Raw genomic sequence first — 21,107 nt, 5'->3', positions numbered from 1 at the left:
TCGCCTTTGTAACTGACCTATGTTTTTTTTTTTATATGCTGCTGTTATTTTTTTCCCCAAGATGTGATGTATCTTTATATTGTATTTAGAACTCAACCATTTTCCTTTTTTGCACACTAAACTTGTAAATCCACCAAAACAGTAATAGAACAAAACGGTAGTCCAAACGAGCCCAGGTTACCAAACAAATAACGTAGTTTATTTATAAAAGAAAAACACGTTTTCGCTCCTGTTACACAGAAGCTTCTTCAGCTTACCAACGAACATAAGTTCACTTCTTTTAACCTGTTAAAAGTCAGGTGATTGATTAAACCATTAAGATTTAAAGGCAAAATGCCTGCTTATTCAGTGAGCGGAGCAGTAAAAGTAAACAAGACAAAACCACAGAATAAATGTTGGTCTTAGCACTACTAGAAGCATACAAAAATGCAATAGTTAAACATTTGAAGTTTAAAATTTAAAATTAACAATTTAGCATCTTTCTTTAAGAATTCTTATCATAATTATATACTAATTATTAAAATAATGTAATATATGTATTAAAATTGTATAAATATATATATATATATATATTGGACACAGACTCATAGCATATACTTAAAACTTGACAAGGTATAACCAACACTTACTAAATGTTTAGACATTATCTACCCTATCTGACATATCAGGTTAGTGACTATCTGACATATCAGGTTAGTGACTATTACTAGTGTGAAGATGTTTAAAAATATATTTAAAAATCTACAAATCTACAAGAGCTACTTCTTAGTTCATTTTCAATAAGAAGACTATGTAGGAACTATCCGACATAGGACCTGTGTCGTACTAGCGCCCCATGCCAGAATGAGCATCAAGGTGTGTATACACCCATATAAGGAGAACCATGATGGAACTGGGTATGTATGGAGGGGTGTAAGATAAATTAATATCTCAAAGCCAGCAAGCTATATATTACTGAGGATACTATTTATGAAGAACCCCTACCTTAAGTAACTCCTATATTTTAAGATGCAGGCTATATTACAATTGTCATTTAGTCCCGGGTGAGAAAAGGCATCTAGTTGTAATTGCCATTCTAACTCACGGGTCTCTAACAACAGTGACTGGGGCCCTCCCCTTTTGTCACAAAGTACCTGATCTATGCCCATGAATTTGAAACTGTGACCACGGTTGTCCCATATGTGTTTTGAAAGAGCATTATCGGTTTTGTTGTTCCTGATGGCGTATAAATGTTGGTAAATGCGGTCCCTAAACCGACGGTCAGTCTTACCAACATAGAATGCATTACAGCATTCGCAAAAGGCTATGTACACGATGGATTTGGTGTTGCAATTAATTTTGTAAGTAATGGTGAACTTCCTATTACCAATACTAAAAGAATTCCCTATCCGTAGGTGTGTGCACCATTTGCAACAACCACAGGAAAAAGTGCCTTTCTGTCTAGACATGAGATCTATTGAATTGTTTCTCTGTAACAAGTCCTTTAGATTGGAGCCTCTTTTGAAAGTGAATAATGGGGTATTGCCCAGTCTATCATGTAATCCAGCATTGGTGATAAAGTACCAGTTCTTGCGGATTATGGAACATAAAAGCCCTGATTGTAAGTTGAATGACGAAACAAAGGCTGTAGAGAAATTAGTGTCACAATGAGTCTCAAGGACTACCAAATTATTGGCCTCTACTGAGGATGGATTATCACTTGATTGAACGATATTCACCTCCATTCTACCGTGTTCATTAGATTGAAGTAACGGTAGATAAAAACCTTCCCTTCGTTTTGATGACACTTCACCAATCAGGTCGAAAATAAGCTCCTCAGGGTATCCACGACTACCAAACATCTCCGCAAGTAATGAGCATTCCTGCTCGAAGGCATCAGGAGTGCTACACATGCGAGCAGCCCTAACCAGTTGCCCTTTGACGATAGATCTCTTTTGTCTCCAGGGATGGCAACTGGAAAAATGTAAAAAAGAGTTGCAGTATGTTGCCTTTCTGTGGATGGTTGAACAGAATCTGTTGTTGTTAGTGTCCTTGAGTAGTTCAACATCAAGGTATTCAATATTAGATTTTGAGAAATGATGGGTGAATTTCAAAAACTCGGTGGTGGAGTTCATGTATGTTAATAGGTTTAAAGCATCATTTTCACTACCTTGAAATAAGACAAAAACGTCATCAAGGAACCGAGTGTAGATCCTTGAACTTTTAACAAATGGTGCATGATTGAATAAAAAGTTCTTCTCCCAGTAGGCCACAAAAATATTGGCAACACTGCTGCCACATGGGGACCCCATAGCTATGCCTTTCTTTTGCAGGAAATAATGACCATCAAATAAGAAAAAGTTAGAAGACAGCACTATGTCTAATAGTACTGTCACTAAATAAATGTCATTGTTACATGCTCCGCAATCCTTCAGCATGAGTTCGATCCATTCAATAGCCACATCGTGTGGTATTGATGTGTACAGATCGACCACGTCGATTGTTAGGAAGTTGTAACTAGGATCGAAATCGGTATCATTAATCAAGCTGAGGAAAGACCAAGAATCTTTGCAAATTTGGGAGATGTTATTGAGGTATTTGCTAATGATACTTTCAATGAGGCGTGCACACGGATGAGTGATTGAATTTCTGCCATCCACTAAGGCTCTCATTGGTGGATCAGAAAGGCTTTTATGTATTTTAGGGATCCCAAACATAACAGGTACCTTCGGGTATGAAATGTCAATAAAATTGTACATATCTATGTTTATTCTCCCCTCTAGGTAGAGATCCCTAAAATATCCCTTGATCCTGTTGTAACTGACATTTAATTCATTTAGAGATGAATTGGCGTAGGCAGGTGTGTCGAGTACTAATGACATCCGTCTACTATATTCAGTTTTATCAAAGATCACTAAACCACCACCCTTATCTGGTTTGGTAACCCTTACTGCTGAGTTACTGATTTTATTTAATGCCATGAATTGGTCTGGGGAAATATTCCTACAAGTTCTGTAAATTCCTCTAGAAGACTGTAGTTGCCTAAAATCCAATTCACAAGCCTTTTCGAATGTTAGCAAACCAGAATGTAAGGGGGGGTTAAAAGTGCTTGGTAACTTCAAGCCAATAGTGGAACCAGGCAAGTCATTGTTAAAGAAAACATTCAGGTTAAGTTTACGCACAAACAGCTTCAAGTCCATTAGTGTTTTAGCTAATCTGAAGCCATTGTCAGGTACAAAGTTCAAACCTTTTGCTAGTAATTCTGTTAATTCTTGATCAACAATAACTTCAGAGAAGTTATAGATGAAAAAATCACCTTTTTTGTTTGAATAAACTGTCGGGTACCCCACATTGCCCGTTGTGTCAGTTTGTTGGGAAGTATCAGCCTCTATCAGTGGATGATTTAATTCCTGTACTTGTTCCTCTGGAATCGGTTGTTTTTCCCTAAAAAAGGCTTTTGATTACCATTCTTGTTTTTACTATTGTTGGAAGATTTGATTCTATTACTTCTCCGAGGTCCCTGCACACTCGAAGAATTACCCTGATCACTGTCAGAATTGACTTGAGTAACAGTTTGTTCTTCTCCATGGTCATTATGAAAACAAGATGGTTCAGGTTCTTCATGGGTACCCAAACTCTTAAGTTTTCTTGTCAGATTTGGGAAGGCAGATTTGTTTTGATATGCATGCCTATCCCTCTCGAGTTTCTTGACTTTATTTGCTTTTAGTTTAACTAGCATTGAATCAATGCTTGTGAATGATCGATGGTAATCATATTTGTATCTGTAAAAATTGTTATCAGATTTAATAATATTGTCAAGATTAGAGGCTTCTTCCAAAAGCACAGAAATGTGCTTGGAGTAATTTTTAATCATCAAATCTAGTAACTCAGCACCTTGTTTATTGAATAAGGCCTCTAATTCCGAGAGAAAAGCAGCATCAGAAAATAGGCCTGTAGGGGTAAAAGAACTTCGGAGCCCTTTAGGTACAACACCTTCCTTCAGACACTGCTGGAAGTATGAAACTTCCAATTGCAGTTTTTTAATTTTCAGCATGATGTTATCAAGAGACTAAGTTTTTTGTAATGCTGTCAAAAAGATTACCTTGTTCCGAGGGGTCGGTCGCCGGTAAGCCCGAGGTTGGAGAATTGCTAAACTCAAACGCTGCAGCGTTGTTTGCCCATTCGGCTAAGGAGGGCATCCCAATAAGCGAGTCCGTCTCCCCATTTACTTCCTGAATGCCAGTTGATGCGCCGTTGATGGTACGTGTAGGCAAATTACCATTCAGGCTCCTGTTGTTGATATTACTATCAGCGTTAACAGTGTGGTAAGGTAAGCCGTTGTTTCTTCCATCAGTCCGAATCACACCTTCACTTTCCGTTAAAGTCATCACACCCGAGGGTTGAAAGCGAGGAATTTGCCCTGCTGGGATGTCTGCATTGCTGTCGCCCATTGCAGAACGGTTAAAGTCTATGAAATTGCGTCCATGAGTGCCACTTTGACTCGCACTCATCCGTTCAAAATTGTCGAGTCTGGTATTAATGTTGTCAAGGCGCTGGGAAAGCGCTAGCATAAGTGCCGGTAAGTTGGCAGCTTCAGAAATGTTGCTCGCACAGTCGGTGCCAAAAATATTAGGAGAACCAGGACTCGAAGGACCGCCGGAGGCCATATTGAACACTAAACTTGTAAATCCACCAAAACAGTAATAGAACAAAACGGTAGTCCAAACGAGCCCAGGTTACCAAACAAATAACGTAGTTTATTTATAAAAGAAAAACACGTTTTCGCTCCTGTTACACAGAAGCTTCTTCAGCTTACCAACGAACATAAGTTCACTTCTTTTAACCTGTTAAAAGTCAGGTGATTGATTAAATCATTAAGATTTAAAAACTAGTGAGAGCATAAAGTAAACAGACTTTAAAATTGATCCACTAGATGGTGTGGTTCTATACAAAGAAAATAGAGAAAGGTATAGATCTTGCACATTTCAAACATTATTTGAATGGATGGGTAAACTGCAAATTGACCCCTGGTTTAGCACTCTTGTTCTTCTTGGCTGTGGCAAAATGTAAATATGCTCATTTTGATTTTTATTTATTTTAAATTTGTTGACTGGGATAGTCCGACTAGATACATATCCATTTTCGGCAGAGGCCCTGGGAGAAAGGCTCCAAACTTAAAGACAAGCGAGTTACAGTATATGCACAAACATTGTATTAACATAAAAGTTAGTCTCATATTTCAGGCTTATGAAGAATACAGTTTATATACAGAAATATATACAAATATGTTGGTCTCTTATCAAACCTATAGGTGTAGCTTGTATACAGAGTATCTGCAAAGATATTGGTTTCTCTTTTCAAATTTTAGCGTAAGAGGGTAGTTGCTATGAATAAAATTGCAGGATTATGGAAGTGGATGAGGCTTAGTCATGGTTAGAACAAGGACATAACCAGTGAGTTTTAAAATACTGGTTTAGATTTTGTGAACTAATTAAGGGAGGGGATCACAGTAAGGTCAGATGGGAGCGAAATCCTGGTTTTGCCTACTGAATTAGGGTAAGTAAGAGTAACTGGTGGTTAACAATGTCAAAGGTCTTGGACTGATCGAGAAACAGGGCAGAAGATTGTTACAGTTGGAATTTATGACATTAGAAAAGGAGTGGAGGGCTAACTTCTACATGTAAACATCAATGCACCCTGCAAAAAAGTTAATACTGTCTCATGACTGTAGATGAACGCAACACTAGCTAAAGATCAACCAGGTTTGTTAAGGAGAATTCAGCCTTCAACTGCAAGGTGTCTTACAGTATGACTTAGATTTTCATGTATTTAAACACTGAAAGAATTGAAGTGTTTTGTGGGAGTGGCCCATCTGTGGGCACGGCTCAAAAAGGGTTGTTCCTTGAGTTTGGTGTGGGTGGGGCTTAAGGGGCACCGGAGCACTACTTCGCCTAGGGCGCAGTTTCAGCTAAGGCCGGCCCTGATACTAACTCCAAGACTTCTGTATCTCGGTGTAAGGGAAATACTCCAAGGTACCACCAGCCTTGGAACTTACTACATATTCCCATTTCCCACTTTCAGTCTCACACTTCAGGGGATGGCAAATGCAATGCCACAGGTATCCACAGAATAGTTTAAAAATTGCATTAAGCATTTCAAAGATATTAATTCAGAGAAGGCACAATCCTCTGCACAATGGGTCAGCTTAAATAAAGCCAGTCCACTTAAGCATAGGAGCAACTTGACACACTGATATAAAATGGGCATTTACAACACCTTCCCTTGGTGCTTACCTTGACTCAGTTTTGAATCCCCCACTAATAGACATACCGCCCCATAAATATACTCACAAATAAACTAAAAAACAACCAAGACGTTTATATTGGGCACCTAACACACCCAAATTTTATCTGAGTCGTATTCACTATTTGCTATGAAACTCTTCCATTTCTCAGGCTAGTGTCACAGCAACCTTGGAAACGGACTCCTGCTCCCACACTTGTCTGTTTCCTTCAAAAGTATTAAATGTACTTAGCAAAAGACATACACACTGCAGGTCTATCTAAAGAGTATCTGTATGAATATGCAAAACCCAGGCAAGTAACTAACAGCCACAGTAGGTACCTCCTCCCTGCAGAAAAATCTACTTCTTTTATGTTGATATGAAACCTGTGTACTGGGGTTTCTTCAGGCAGCTTCAGCAGGCATAAATGCCTGGGCTATAAACTGCAGAACAGGACCAGCACAGTGAGTCATCCTGACTACTCAAGAAGAAACAGAAGTCTGTTGAATTTCATGAGTGAAGGCAATGCACAGTCTGAAACATCTCATGGTCTAAAACCCACTCCGGCTGTTTTATGAACAGCCTCTCTTAAAAATGTTTCTCTAGGGCAGAAGAGAAAAGGGCAATCAATTTTGAAGGAAACAAAATATCCACTTTGATTCTGAAATTGCTGACTACAGATTATACAAACATTCCTTTTCCAACAATATCAAACAAAAAAAATTAATAACATTTTCTTACATGATTTACTTTTGGCAAAGGGGGAGGTGGAAGGAAAAAGCGAAGGTCAACATCTTTACATCTCGCCAGTCCAACCAGAGTTTTCAGGTCACAAGCTTGGGCCACAGTCCTATACTGATAATCTGCAAAAATAATTTTCATTACTTCCACTAATGCAAGTGTGGTTTAAAAAAAAAATTTGTTCCTCAAAAAACAAGCAAGAATATGAAATGTAGAACACATTCTATATGCTTTCTAACCAGAGAAACAGTAGTTACCGACTATACAGGAAACTATACACACACACACACATATATATATATATATATATATATATATATATATATATATATATATATATATATATATATATATATATATATATATACATATACATATACACACACACACATATATGTATGTATATGTATACATACAAGCACATGTGTATATCTCCCATATATGTACTTGTAAACTGACAACTCAATAATCACATTATAAAGAATTCTGTGCTCTGTAAAAGGAAAAATAAAGATGAATAAAGCATACAAGTGTCATTAACAAACATTAGCTTTATTAAATTCTTTAAACTTCAAGAAATTCAAGTGCTTTCATCCTAAACAAAAACACAAAGGTAAATTCATTAAACTCATAGAAAGTATCTTCTCATTTTATTTTTATTAGCCAATAAAAAACGAAGTTATGTACTCACCATAACGTTCCATGTGTGTTGTCCATCTCGTCTTCATTCTTAACTGGTGTGTTCAGAAGCAATCCTCTGTTCCAACTCAGCCATTTACAAAAGCTCAAGGTCTTCCACTGGTTCCTGGCTGTATCCCTATGCCACCATGCCCTAGGAAAGCTTCCCAGATCTTGTTTGCTAATAAAACAATATGTAACAGTAAAAAAGGTATTGCAATCTGACAGTCATTTTGAAAGCGTGACCTTAGATAAACCTTTTTCAGGTTCTGAAAATGAAAAATAATTGGTCAGATTTTCTGAAGTCCTTTGTCCTGTGTAAACAGAAGCGTAACTGTCTATGTACGTCCAGTTGATGTAGCGCATATTATGCATTGTTGCCATAGTTAGGAAAAACACACTGGTAGCTCTATGGACTGATTTTAATTGGACTCTGAGCATACTTTTGGTAAAAAGGATGGGTTTGTTTGAAGGGAGAAACCTTCGTGGAAAAGCATGCAAGGGGCTGTATCGATAAAGCTTGCAACTCTGAAACTCTTCTAGCAGAAGTGATGGCAATCAAGAGAATTGTTTTCAGTGTCAAGAACTTTAGATCACAGGATGGTGTAGGTTCAAAGGGTGGGAGAATCAAACAGGACAGAAGAAAGTTTAGTCCTTATGGTGGTAAAGGGGTCTTAATGGGTGATTTTTAATAAAAAGGTGCCCTTTAGAAAAGCTTTGCATAGTCTGAGACACATCAGACTCGGGCCGAAATCACTTGCGTGAAAATTAGATATTGCTGCCAACTGAACTCGAATGGTAGCTGCAGCTGCACCTTCATTAAACACCTTTGTCAAAAATTGAAGAATGGAACCTATGGGACCAGAAAAGGGATCAATGTGGTTACTTAATGCACAAGAAGAAAATCTTTTCCATTTACTTATATATAATCTCCTTGATGAAGCCTTATGGGACAAGATCAAGATATGCTTCACAGATAAAGAAAGGTTAGGGAGGCTGGCTAAATATGGAATCGGAGCAGCCACGCTGTCGATTTGAGGGTTTGAAGAGAGGGATGGAGCATCCCTGACACACGAGTCAGAAGGTCCAGAACCCACGGCTCCTCCTGGAGATGAGGCACAAGGAAGGGGAAGCAAATTTGTTGAGGCCAGTATGGGGCGACGAGAATCAAATTGCTTCCCAATGAGCTGGCTTTCTGAAGAACCTTGGGTATCAAGGGAAGGCAGAGAGGAAACCAGAGGGCCATTTGTGTACAAGTGCATCCCTTAGTGACTCTCCCAGAGAGGAGACTGGGGCAAAATATCTGCTGCATTTGGCATTCATGGACATGGCAAAAAGACCGCAGCAAGGCTGGCCCCATTTGCAAAACATCATCTCCGCTACTTCTGGTTTCAGGGACCAGTCATGAGGCATCAGAATTGCTCTGCTGAGTTTCTTTGCTGTCACGTTGGATTTCTCCGGGATGTGCAATTCTATCAGAAAGCATTGGGAGGAGGTTGCCCACTGCCATACTCTCGGGGCCTCTCGACAAACAGGGTGGGACCTGGCTCCTCCTTGTTTGTTTATATACCAAACAATTGACATGTCCATCTGTACTGCAATAGTTCCCAGTGGGAGAGAGTCCTGAAGTACCTGCAACGCCAAAAGCACCGCTCTCATCTCTAGGATACTGATGTGCAAATGGGCTTCATGATCCTGCTAAGTTCCTTGGACTGTCCTTCCCAGATAATGCCCCCCCCCCCCAATCTGGGAAGCGTCCGTAGTCACTGTAGCTAAAGGTTGTGGAACAAAAGGTCGACCTAATGTCACATGAGTGGAGTGAAGCCACCAGCTAAGGTCTTTCATAGGTGTGCACTAGGCTAATGGCCCTGGAGCCTTTACAAGCCTAGCCCAAAAAAATTGCACAGGTACCGTGCCACCCAATGTTAGATCACAGTGCCCGTATCCAGTAGTGCAACTGGAATGATCCCTGGAGTGAACTTTCTGTTACCCATCCACTCGTCAAGATTTCTCTTGAAGAGGGCCAGTGAGGTGCTCTGCTTGACATGAATAGGAAGCTTATTCCAGAGTATGGGCAGTCCTTGGGAGAAGAACCTCTCTCTCCAGCATGTTCTGTTAATTGTAGTAATGAGGTTGTGATCTCTGGAGCGTGTGACGTGGGAGGACTGGGATTTCTTTAGGTGTAGCATTTCAAGTAAGGTCGGGACGGACATGGCTTTATAAGTCAAACAGAGATCACCTCTAAGTAGACTATAAAAGACCGAGAACAGCTGAAGTTTCTTGAGGATTATCCATGTAGGACACGTGTTTAAGGCCTAGGATTCTTTTTGTGAGGTACTTTTGTGGCCTCTCCAGCTGTTGTAGGTGTCTGGTCAGGTACATGCCAAACGGGGCATTATATGGGATGATTCGTCTAATGAGGGATGAGGACCTCTTTCTTCCTGGATGCAAAACCTTTGGTTATAAGATTTGCTATGTAGAAGGACTTTCTGACCACAGTGGCAATGTGGTGGTCAAAGGTGAGGTGGCGGTCGACCTGGGTGTCCAGATCTCTTATGTTCAGTGGGCTCCCATCAACATGGTAATTCATGGGAACTGAGTTTTTTCCAAAGGGGATAACGCATTTTTTGGCATTAAGCTTCAGGCCATGGTTCAGACACCAGTCAGTGGTCTCAGAGAGGCCCTTTTGTAGGATATCTGCATCACTTGGGGAGTTGATAATGACTCCTAGCTTGCAGTCATCAGCGAACTTGGTCAGCCAGAGTCCTCCTATGTTGGCATGGACTTCTAAAAAGTAGATGCCAAACAGGAGAGGGCACAGGACTGATCCCTGTGGGACTCCACTCATGACTGATTAACAGTCTGACTTAGAATCCGCAACTTTCACTCTGTGGGCCCTGTGAGCCAATTTGCAACCCACCTTGTGATGTAAGGATTGAGGCCTAGTTTGGTGAGTTTATCAATGATGCCCAAGTGGGGAATGGTATCAAAAGCCTTGGCCAGGTCGAGGTAGGCTGTATGAACTGCTTTACCCTCATCCACAGCATTGGTGACTGCCACAAAGAAGTCAACCAAGTTCAGCAGGCCGGATCTCTCCTTAACAAACCCAAACTGTGTGGGGTCAAGAGTTTAGAGATTGCCTATATCTTTGTTAAGCAGGTCCATGATTATGCGCTCCATAGCTTTGCATACCAGGCTTTTCAGGCTAATGGGGCGATAGTTCCCAGGGTCTGTAGTTGCTCCCCCTTTATGGAGTGGGATGACTGTAGCAGTGCGTCATTAGTTAGGGACATAGCCCTGAGGTAAGGCTGTGATTGAACAGGGCAAACAGATGTGGTGTCAGTTCATTTCGTAGCTCATGTAGGACACAGCCAGAGACATTGTCAGGTCCATGGACTCTGTACTCTTGGCTTTGGACAATGCAGCTTTTACCTGTGCTGCAGAAATGGTGGGTACCAGGCTTTCCTCTGGTACTGTGATAGGGCCTTGGGGTAGAGTTGGCAATCTGTCAGCCTGTATGTTGGCTATATCTGTAGGCTCAGTATAGGAGGTGCCATTGTGCAATAACTCACAGCAAATCTGGGTATTGCCATTGAGGTTTTTGATACAGCTATAGAAGGCTTTGTGGTTGTTTTTGGTGTCAGTCGCAATTCTGCCTTCATATCTGGTTTTAGAGGACTTGATAAGGGATCTCAACTTTTTGTTGAGACTGACAATGGAGGTTTTCCAGTCTTGTGACTTCATTTTTCTGCAACAGTTTCTTTCTTCTGTTGTAGAGTTTACTGATGGCTGGAGACCACCAGAATGGCTTCCTTTTATTGGAGGAGAGCATCTTAGCTCTATTTGGTATAGCAAGGTCCATGCATTTGTGTACATGCGTGTACAGTGCATTTGTGTATGATTTGGCAGTCATAAGGCTACTTTCCATTGGCATGGGTGCCGATAAGTTAGCCACCTCTGCTTTTAGGAGCCCAAAGTCGGCTTTAGAAAAGTTTTTCATGGTGGTCACCTTAGCGGGGGGTGTAGGTGAGATGGAGATTTCCATGGTGATCAGTTTGTGGTCAGATTTAACCAAGAAGGAACTGACTACAGGTGTGGAGCACAGTCTCCCATGTTGGTGATAACCAGGTTAAGGATGTTGCTTCCTCTAGTGGGGGTCCGAAAGAGCTGGTCTAGGGCATTGGAACTGATAAATTCCAGAAAGCATTGGGCCTGTACATTGGTACTTGAATAGTTTTCCCAGTTGATGGAAGGGTAGTTAAAGTCACCCAGTATGAGAGTATTGGGTTGGACCTTGATAAAAACCAGGGTGCTTAGGAGGTTGGCATGCGAGTCTAGGGACATGTTTGGGGTTCTGTAGCAGGCTATGACTTGTATCGCTGTCCTACCCAGTGTTAGTTGTACCTGAAGTATCCCGGATGCATTATACTGGGCTACCAGTCCAGAGGTGTGCGCATCCTTTAAGAATATGGAGGCACCACCGCCTTTGGAGCTTCCGGCCGCATTCTGGGGCGGAAAGGTATGAAATGAGTTGTAACCTGGGAGCGCAGGGGTGCTTCCTGCTTCTTTAAACCAGGTCTCCATTACAGCACAGATGACGACATTCTCCATTTTGAGGACAACTTCGAGTGAGTGCATCTTGAGATTTAGACACCTAGCATTGAGCAGCATGACCCTCGGACTGCACTTGCTTGTAGCTGTTACGGTGGAATTTTGGTCTTTGGAACACTGCCTAAAAAGGCACTACAGGGGTGGCAAGAGCCTTAGCCCACACCTGGAATCCCAGGAGTAACAGATGTTGGCAGTCTCTGGTGAAGCATCAAGGTCCGTCAATCATGCCGTCCCAGGCAGACAGATACTGGATCCCTTTAGAATGACAACAGATTATTGTTGAAGTCCATCATTTTCTGCTCGTACTGTGGTATCATTCTGGGTGATGGTGGAATACTGCTCAAGGCTAGAGTCATACCTGCTTGGGCCACATAACCAGAGAGTTCCATCACATCTCTTTTCATGTAGTCCAGGGAGGTACATCTCAGGTCATTCACATCCACATGAACAATGACTGAGTCATATTTGTACTTGCTGTGGACTGACTTGAGTGCATGTGTTATGTGGCGGATCCTGGCACCTGATAGACAACAGACTGTCACCTTCTCCTTATTCAACTTAGTGAGTGGGACATCAGTGTGCCTCACAATTGAGTCTATGACTAGTACATTGAGCAAAGTGTTTTGCCTCAAGTGCTTGGGTTGAGGGGCACACTGTGGTGGTGAGCTTAGTGTTCTGGGGTTGGTGTTGTATTGTGGTGGTCAAGTGAGTTTCTGTCTCGGGGGGTCTTTGTTTGGGTAAATTTTTATTGAAAGCCTCCATGAAGGTGGGTGGATGGTTTGTTTTTTTTATGTGTGGGTTGTGATAGTTGGTGTTTTGGAGGGCTGGGCAGTGTGTTCTATGTAGTGAGTTGCAGGTGTTGACCTTCTCCTCTTGACCAGCTAATCTGGTGTTGGTTGGAGCATGCACTGCTTCCATTTTGGTGATACAAGTGCAACTCTCACAGGTATGACTATTAGGAGGTAAGAGGAGAGGGTTGTCTGTGTACATTAGACAGTTGCCACACTGTCTTAAAATGCCCAAGTGCACCAGGTTAGCAGGAGAAGGAACAGGAAATTGCCCTACAATCATAACAGGAGGGGTGGTCATAACTAATAAGTACTAGTGCTGTTACTGCGTAGGAGCAGCTAGTGCTGATAGGACCTAAGTGTGCTACAATAAATGCTACAAAAGCCTGTTAACGTGCTAGCCAAATTAAGCTAACTGAAGTGCAAGAAATAAAAGAACAAGCACGTTCTAAGGGGAAAATTGAAGAGCAAACTTTCTGGCACCGGTAAAAGTTTACATCAGCTGAGCACTGCTGCACAGTGCACACACAAGGGCTTTTAATCCAAACAGTTGAAAGGGATGGAAAAATGCCCAAACAGCCAATAAACTACAATTTCTGGACCAAAAACCACTCCTCTTGTGGTAGATAGGCTACCTAGTGCTTACCACACCCACTGATAAACTAGAAGGCTTCCCTCCAACACAGAAAGGTCTGGGGGTCTCAGAAACTTACAAAACAGTCCTGGATACAGCAAATCTGTATCTGGACTAGACTAGTTACAGGAAAGGTGGGGAACAAGTTTAGAATTTTTTTTTGCAGAGAAGCAGTTAGAACAATAGCAAAAACACTAAATGCAGTACAAGCTAGCACACTTGTGTATAGCAATATTACGGCAATTACAGTTTAAAAAAATGCAGAAAATTAAAAAACGACAAAAAAAAAGTGCAGAGAACAGTAAATTATGAAAAAATCAAAATGGAGGCACTTACTCTCTTTTCTTCTTCTTGCTGCTCTTGTAGTCTGCAGGATGCCAAAACTGGATCTGCGGAGCTTACACAAAACCCACGTAAACACTGGCTTTTTGCAGGATTCCATTATCAGAATTTGGTGGGACATGGGTAGTTCCTGTAATGACCACTGAGTGAACAGCAACCATTGCAGAATTCTCATGTACAGACATGCCAATGGAACCAAGCTTACTGCTGCTGCCACGGTTCCCAAGAATTGCAGGACTGCTTGTACTCTTTTCCTGGAAAGAAGGTGCAAAACCTGATGTCGTAGGACTCAAACTCTTTCTAGGGGAAGTTTTGTCATCAATTCTGCTGTATCTATATCTGCTCCTATAAAAATAATACAGTGAGATAGCAACAAGGCAGATTTTTCGTAATTTAAAGTGATTCCTAGGTGAGAGCAGAGTTGTAATGCGGTCTGTTGCTTTTATTAGTAGATGCACAGTGGTGGAGGCTAGGAGCCAGTCTAAATATGGAAACAAAAACTCTGTAATGGCACAGTGGAAACAGTCACAGACCAAGCCCAATAGTAAAACCAAGTATTTAATTAAGCGCTTTTCGTTATTGTAGTTGCATTAACTTCATCCCTTGGTTATCTGATGAAGTTAATGTATCTACAATAACGAAAAGCTCTTCATTAAATACTTGGTTTTACTATTGGGCTTGGTCTGTGACTGTTTCCACTGTGCCATTACAGAGTTTTTGGTTTGTTCTTTCAATTTCTACTTCGTTTTAAATATGGAAGCACTCAGAATCCTAGATGTCTCAAGTGAGCAGTGATGACTGCCATACACTTGATGAACACTCTGGGGACTGTAATGAGACCAAACGGCAGAGCTCAAAATTGGTAGTGACAGACTCCCAGCCGAAAACGCAGATGACTCCTGGATGACCTGTCCATTTTTACGTGGTAGTACGCATCCTGGGGGTGTACGGAGCACATCCAATCATATTCTACCAGACAGGGGAGTACTGACTGTAGTGTTATCATCCAGAACTTCATTTTCCTTACTGATTTATTTAATCTGCTAAGATTTAGTATGGGTTTCCAGTCCCCCGTTTTCTTGGGAGCTAAAAAGAACCTTGACCAAGTTCCAGATCCTTTCTGGTCTACAGGGACTGTTTGCATGACTCTTGTCTAGCAACTTTTGAATTTCTTGAGTTGCTTGTTCCCTTTGACTGGGTGGAATGTCCGGGATTATCTTTATATTTGGGATGGGGATGGAAGAGAATATAGAATAGCCTCCAGATACGATGCTTTGTACCTATTTGTCTTTTGTTATTTCTAGCCAGGCTTCTCGATACAATGTTAAGCAACCCCCGACTGCCTCCAGAGATGGACAGACAGGCTTCCCTTCAGGAGTGCTGAAAAGGCCTATCATGGATTGAATCCGTGCCGCCCCGATTTTGCAAACCAGCTCTGCCATGTGGACAGCGTCTCCCACTACCGCTTCTCCCTTTGCCTCTGGGGGGAGAGTCATCTCGTGTGACCTGAAAAGGACTCTGGGATTTTCGGAACCATATCTTTCCTCCCTTTTGACCTTTTGGGTAAGGCCTAGAAGGCAGAGAAAAAACAGACTCCTACGAGTTTTTCCCTCTTCCTCGCACATGGTGAGTGTGTCTAATTTTTGGCCAGTAGAGGGACAAGCCATCGAAGAGGGCTTTAACAAAGGTAAACTTAAAAGGCTCTACAAAATCACACAAGCGCATCTAGAAGGTCTCCTCAGGGAAATTCCTTAACCCGCTGCCCTGCTCACTTCATCTGCTGTGTAGGACACAAGCCTCATGGAGGAATTAACCACAGAGTTTAAGGTGGAGAGCGGAGAGGAAACACTGCCCGAAACCCCTGCAGCTACTGAACCTTGAAGAATATCTCCTAGCTCTTTCAGGAGATCTCTCTGCAACCTAGTAAAATGAGTCAGATAATTCAGTGCTCTAAGTGTAAATGTCACTAAAGAGAACATGTGCTTCCCATATCTGTCCATCGTACAAGATTCCTTGTTCGGTGGATGGATAGAAGAGGATGTCTCTGAAAGTTCCTTTTTTGTGCCTGCCGCCACCACCATAGCATCTGCTAGGACATCCTTAGTACAATCTTCCCTGTCTGCAGGAGCAGTAAAAAACTTGTTTGGCCTATGAGGAACAGGTTCCACTGAGTCTGGAGACTCCCAAGCCTTTCGACTAATTACTTACATGAGCTCGTCGAAAGGCGGAGACACCCAAGTGGCGGAAGGGTGAGACCCAAAAGCCTTCAGATATACAGAATCATTCTCAGAAGAGTTAACAAGCTTCCAGCCACCTCTCTGCTTAAGGATTTCCAGGATGTCTGTGTAGGAAACATCCTCAGTGGGTGACCATGGGTACCCTTCCGACTCACCGTGGGCTGTATCGGAAGTTACGGACTCCTCTGGGGAGTCTAAATGTTTCCTTTTGAAAGTCTCTTATGAGGAACCTCTTCATAAGGGTATTGTGGAGAGGTTTTGGAAGACAGGGGTTCACCCAATGGGGTAACCTGAGGCCTGGGGTTTCCATGTGTCTGTAGAGGATGTGGTGCTGAGACAGATGGTGCTTCTGGGGGAAGAATGTCAGGACCTAGGAGTGGAGCTGTCTGTAGAGACAGTACTCTCCTCATCACCTTGAACGCCCCCCCCCCCGATCAGATGAAGGTATCCCCGGAACCAAGGGGGTTGGCTCAGGGGCCAATGAAGGAGTCGAGGTCACCTGCACCAAAGGCATGACAGGTAAGGTTGGATCGGACAACTGCTTGATCAGACTCCCCTCCCCGGACCCAACCGGAGAGTATCGGCTCCTAGACTCCTCGAGTTCATAAGGAACAGAGGATGTCAGAGCCAATGTCGGGCCTGAAGAACTCAGAATAGGTCTTGGCACCGATGGTTCTACTACGATAGGTTCCAGACATTCTGGCTCCGAGGTCCCAGGTCAGCTCAAAGGGGAAATTAATGTCAAAGGGGGGTTCCTGGTCAGTTCCAAATCCCTCCATGTTGGAACTGATAGTTTGGCTAGTGCCGGTGTCCTTAAGAGTCTGTGCACCACCCAACCCACATCATCAAAAAACTCCAGGACCACTGAGAGGAGGGGGCAGGAGATCCAACAGTTTGTAGAAGAGGTGACCTTAAAGTAGGGGAGACTGGTACTAATTCTGGGGACCAGCTCTATAATTCAAATTCTATCAGCACTGACGCTGAAGGAGCTGCTGATGAAGATTTTTTGGGCCCAACAATCTTTGGGTCCAAAGAAGCAACTTTGGTCAACTTTTTTGCTGTCTCAGAATGGGCAGAAGGAGATTACCTTTTTTCCAGAATGGTCAGATTTGGATGAAGGAGACTTGGTCAATTTAGAAACGCCCTGACCACTTCCTAATGCTTCAGTGAAGGGGGACTTCAATAAGCCTCTTACTATAAGCTTGTTCTTCCTTTCAAGCAGAACTCTTGAACTAAAAGAGTGACTAGAACAGTAATCTTGCAGATCCACAGCTCCTAAACAGTATACACAAATAGTGTGTCCATCTGTGAAAGACATTTTTTTGGTTTCACTTCACACACGTCAAAATCAGAGGGTTTGCTTTCTTTAATATATTCATTATGTCTAAGGAACATAAAGTCAATAACAAGTATAAGAACGTATCACTATATTCTAAATATATATATATATATATATATATATATATATATATACACACACACACACACACACACACACACACACACACACACACACACACACACACACACACACACACTGGATATAAAAAGTGTACACACACCTGTTAAAATGCCAGATATTTGTGCACAATAAATCATGTCAAAACTTTTCCCATTTAATGTGACCTATAACCTGTACAATTCAATTGAAAAAAAACAAACAAATCTGTAACGGGAAAAATATAAAAAATAAAAAAACGTACAATAAACTGGTTGCATAAGTCAGCACACCCTTAAACGAATACTTTGTTGAAGCACCTTTTGATTTAATTACAGCAATCAGTCTTCTTGGGTACACACCTGCCATCAATTAGAGAGACACTAATTAACCCCAAATAAAGCTCAACTGTCCTAGTAGGATTTTCCAGACATTTACTCAGTTGCCTGCTAAAGCAAAAGCCATGGTTCGCAGAGAGCTTACAAAGTATCAAAGGGATCTCATTACTGAAAGGTACCAGTCAGGGGAAGGGTACAAAAACATTTCCACATCATTGGATATACCATGGAACACAGTGAAGACAGTCATGAAAAAGTGGAGAAAAAAATGGGACAACAGTGATGTTGCAAAGAACTGGACATCCTCCAAAACCGATGAAAAGACAAGACAAAAACTGGTCATGGAGGCTGCCAAGACACCTACATCAACACTGATGGAGCTACAAGAATTTCTGCCAAGTACTGGTTGTGTACTACATGTGACAATATCCCGTATTTTCCACATGTCTGGGCTATAGGGTAGGGTTGCAAGACAGAAGCCTTTTCTTACACAGAAAATCATCCAGGCCTGGCTAAAATTTGCAAAACAATACATCAAGTCTCCCAAAAGCATGTGGGGAAATGTGTTATGGTCTGATGAGACAAAGGCTAAACTTTTTGGCCACAATTTCAAAAGGTACGTTTGGCACAAAAACAACACTTTACATCACCAAAAGAACACCATCCCCACGATGAAGCATGGTGGTGGCAGTATCATGCTTTGGGGTGCTTTTCTTCAGCTGGAACTGGCGCTTTGGTTAAGGTGGAGGGAATTATGGACAGTTCCAAATACCAGTCACTTTTGGCCCAAAACTCTCATGCGTCTGCTAGAAAACTGAAGACGAAGAGGAATTTCACCTTTTAACATGAGAATGACCCCAAGCATACATCTAAATCAACAAAAGAATGGCTTCACCAGAAGAAAATTACAGTTTTGTAATGTCCCAGGCCTAAATCCAATAGAAAATATGTGGGGTGACCTTCAAGAGGGCTGTGCACAACAGATGCCCTCACAATAAGACAGATTTCGAGCGCTTTTGCAAGGAAGAGTGGCCAAATATTGCCAGGTCAAGATGTGCCATGCTGATAAACTCCTACCCAAGATGACTGAATGATGTCTTTAAATCAAAAGGTGCTTCAACAAAGTATTAGTTTAAGGGTGTGCACACTTATGCAACCAGCTTATAACGAAGTTATGTACTTATACCATAATGTTCCATGTGAGTTCTTCAGCTCGCCTTCATTCTTACAGATGGGTTCAGAACCAATCCTTGGCTCAGAGTTGGCCTACTACAAAGCTTGAGGTCTTCAGATAGCTCAAGGCCAAGTCCCTATCCCATGATGCACCTAGATTTACCTCAGATCTTGTTTGCTGCGTATAATACCATATGTCATTCTATCACTCTATAACAGAAAGCTATTGAAGGGTTGAGCAACCAGGAAGAATCCAGAATCTCAGTCTTCGAAAAACCCTGGAGGGGGTAGGAGGGTGGGAAATAAGAATGAAGGAGAGATAAACAACTCACATAGAACGTTATGGTAAGTATACAACTTCTTTATGTAAAGTTATTCTACCTTGCCGTTCATTCTTAGAGATGGGTAGCGTCCCAAGCACCATCTTGGTTGGCTCATGGGAGTACGGTTTTCAGAACAATAGACCCAAAGGAGGCCCTGTCAACTTTGTAATGAGAGATAAAGGTATGAGGTCTTGACCAAGTAGCTGCTGCACAATGTTATCTATATGAAGTCTGGCAGAAAAGGCAGAGGATGTAGATACTGCTCTGGTAGAATGAGCCTTAATTTTATGTTGTAAGGGCATATTAGCAGCTGAATAAGCAAATGTGATACAATCAGATAACCACTTTGAGTTATTTTGGCCACTGGCATACCTTTTCTGGAGTCTGAAAAAGAAATGAAAAGCTGTTCAGATTTCCTAAAATCTTTTGTACTATCCAAGTAAAATCTGAACCGTCTATGAACATCAAGGTTTGTGCAGCACATATATGGTGGAGTGATTGGGGAAGAATACTGGCAAATCAATAATTTGATTAAGATTAGCTTCAGCACAAACTTTAGGCAAAAAAGGAGGGGTTAGAACGAAGAGACTCTTGTCAGCATGGAAAATCAAATAAGGAGGCTTAATGGACAAGGCTTGAAGCTCTGACACACTGCGGGCAGAAGTAATAGCTACTAAAAAGACAGTCTTCCATGACAAATATTTGAGGTCACATGAGGAAGCTGGTTCGAATGGAGGAAGAATAATGCGAGAAAGCATAAAATTTATATTCCATGGGGTATAGGGAGATTTCACAAGTTGTCTGAGATGCTAGGAGAAAGCGTTGGGTGGATATAGCCCACTGCCTTACTCTTAGGGCCTTGCGACAAAGGGTAGGACCTGGTTCCTCCTTGTTTGTTCAAGTACCACACCACTGACATGTCTGTCTGAATCGCAATTGTACCCAGAGAAAGAGTGTCCTGGAAGTACTGCAACGCTAAAAGTACTGCTCTCATCTCTAGGACATTGATATGCATATGTCTCTTGATCGGTCCATGTGTCTTGGGCTGTTCTTCCCTGAAAATGTCCCCCCACCCCACCCTATCAAGGAAGTGTCCATGGTCACTGTGGCTGCTGGTGGGGGTAGAACAAAAGGACGACCTATCGTGACATGGAGAAGTCAACCACCACTGAAAGTTCTTTTTGCATGTGTTCGTGATCATTATAAGATGAGACCTTGGGAGCTCTTGGTAAGATCATTGAGTGAACAACAGCCATTACAGAATCCGCATGTGCATGTGACCCAGCAGTATTGGTAATATTGCAGCTGCCATCATGCCTAACAATTTTAGTGCTTCTGATGCTGGAGCCTTGTTTTTGGATATGATATTGCGGACCTGCTGGAGCCTTGTTTTTGTATATGATATTGCGGACCTGCTGACGGAGTAGTAAGACTCTTTCTGCTGGAAGTCTCACAGTGGTGATGGTAGTGTCCAATTCTGATCCGATAAAAACGGTATGTTGCGATGGCGACAAGGCAGATTTTCCTGAATTTATTGTAATG

At 41.9% G+C, this 21,107-nt stretch overlaps 1 protein-coding gene across 1 annotated transcript in view; it reads right to left on the bottom strand.

The window, feature by feature from the left end:
- Positions 1 to 21,107, bottom strand: part of SERAC1 (serine active site containing 1) — a gene marked incomplete in the record, with an annotated part of 923,851 nt that overhangs the window by 632,869 nt on the left and 269,875 nt on the right. Inside the window, 1 exon segment of the mRNA XM_044063262.1 lies at positions 7,004 to 7,125. Within this exon segment, the coding sequence (XP_043919197.1) occupies positions 7,004 to 7,125 (122 nt within the window).

Source organism: Protopterus annectens, chromosome 1.part0 (assembly GCF_019279795.1).
Source record: "Protopterus annectens isolate FY-2018-M chromosome 1.part0, PAN1.0, whole genome shotgun sequence".
NCBI classification, from domain to species: domain Eukaryota; kingdom Metazoa; phylum Chordata; order Ceratodontiformes; family Protopteridae; genus Protopterus; species Protopterus annectens.
Note: the sequence above shows the minus strand (reverse complement) of the source record. Positions and strands in the feature narration are given on the sequence as shown.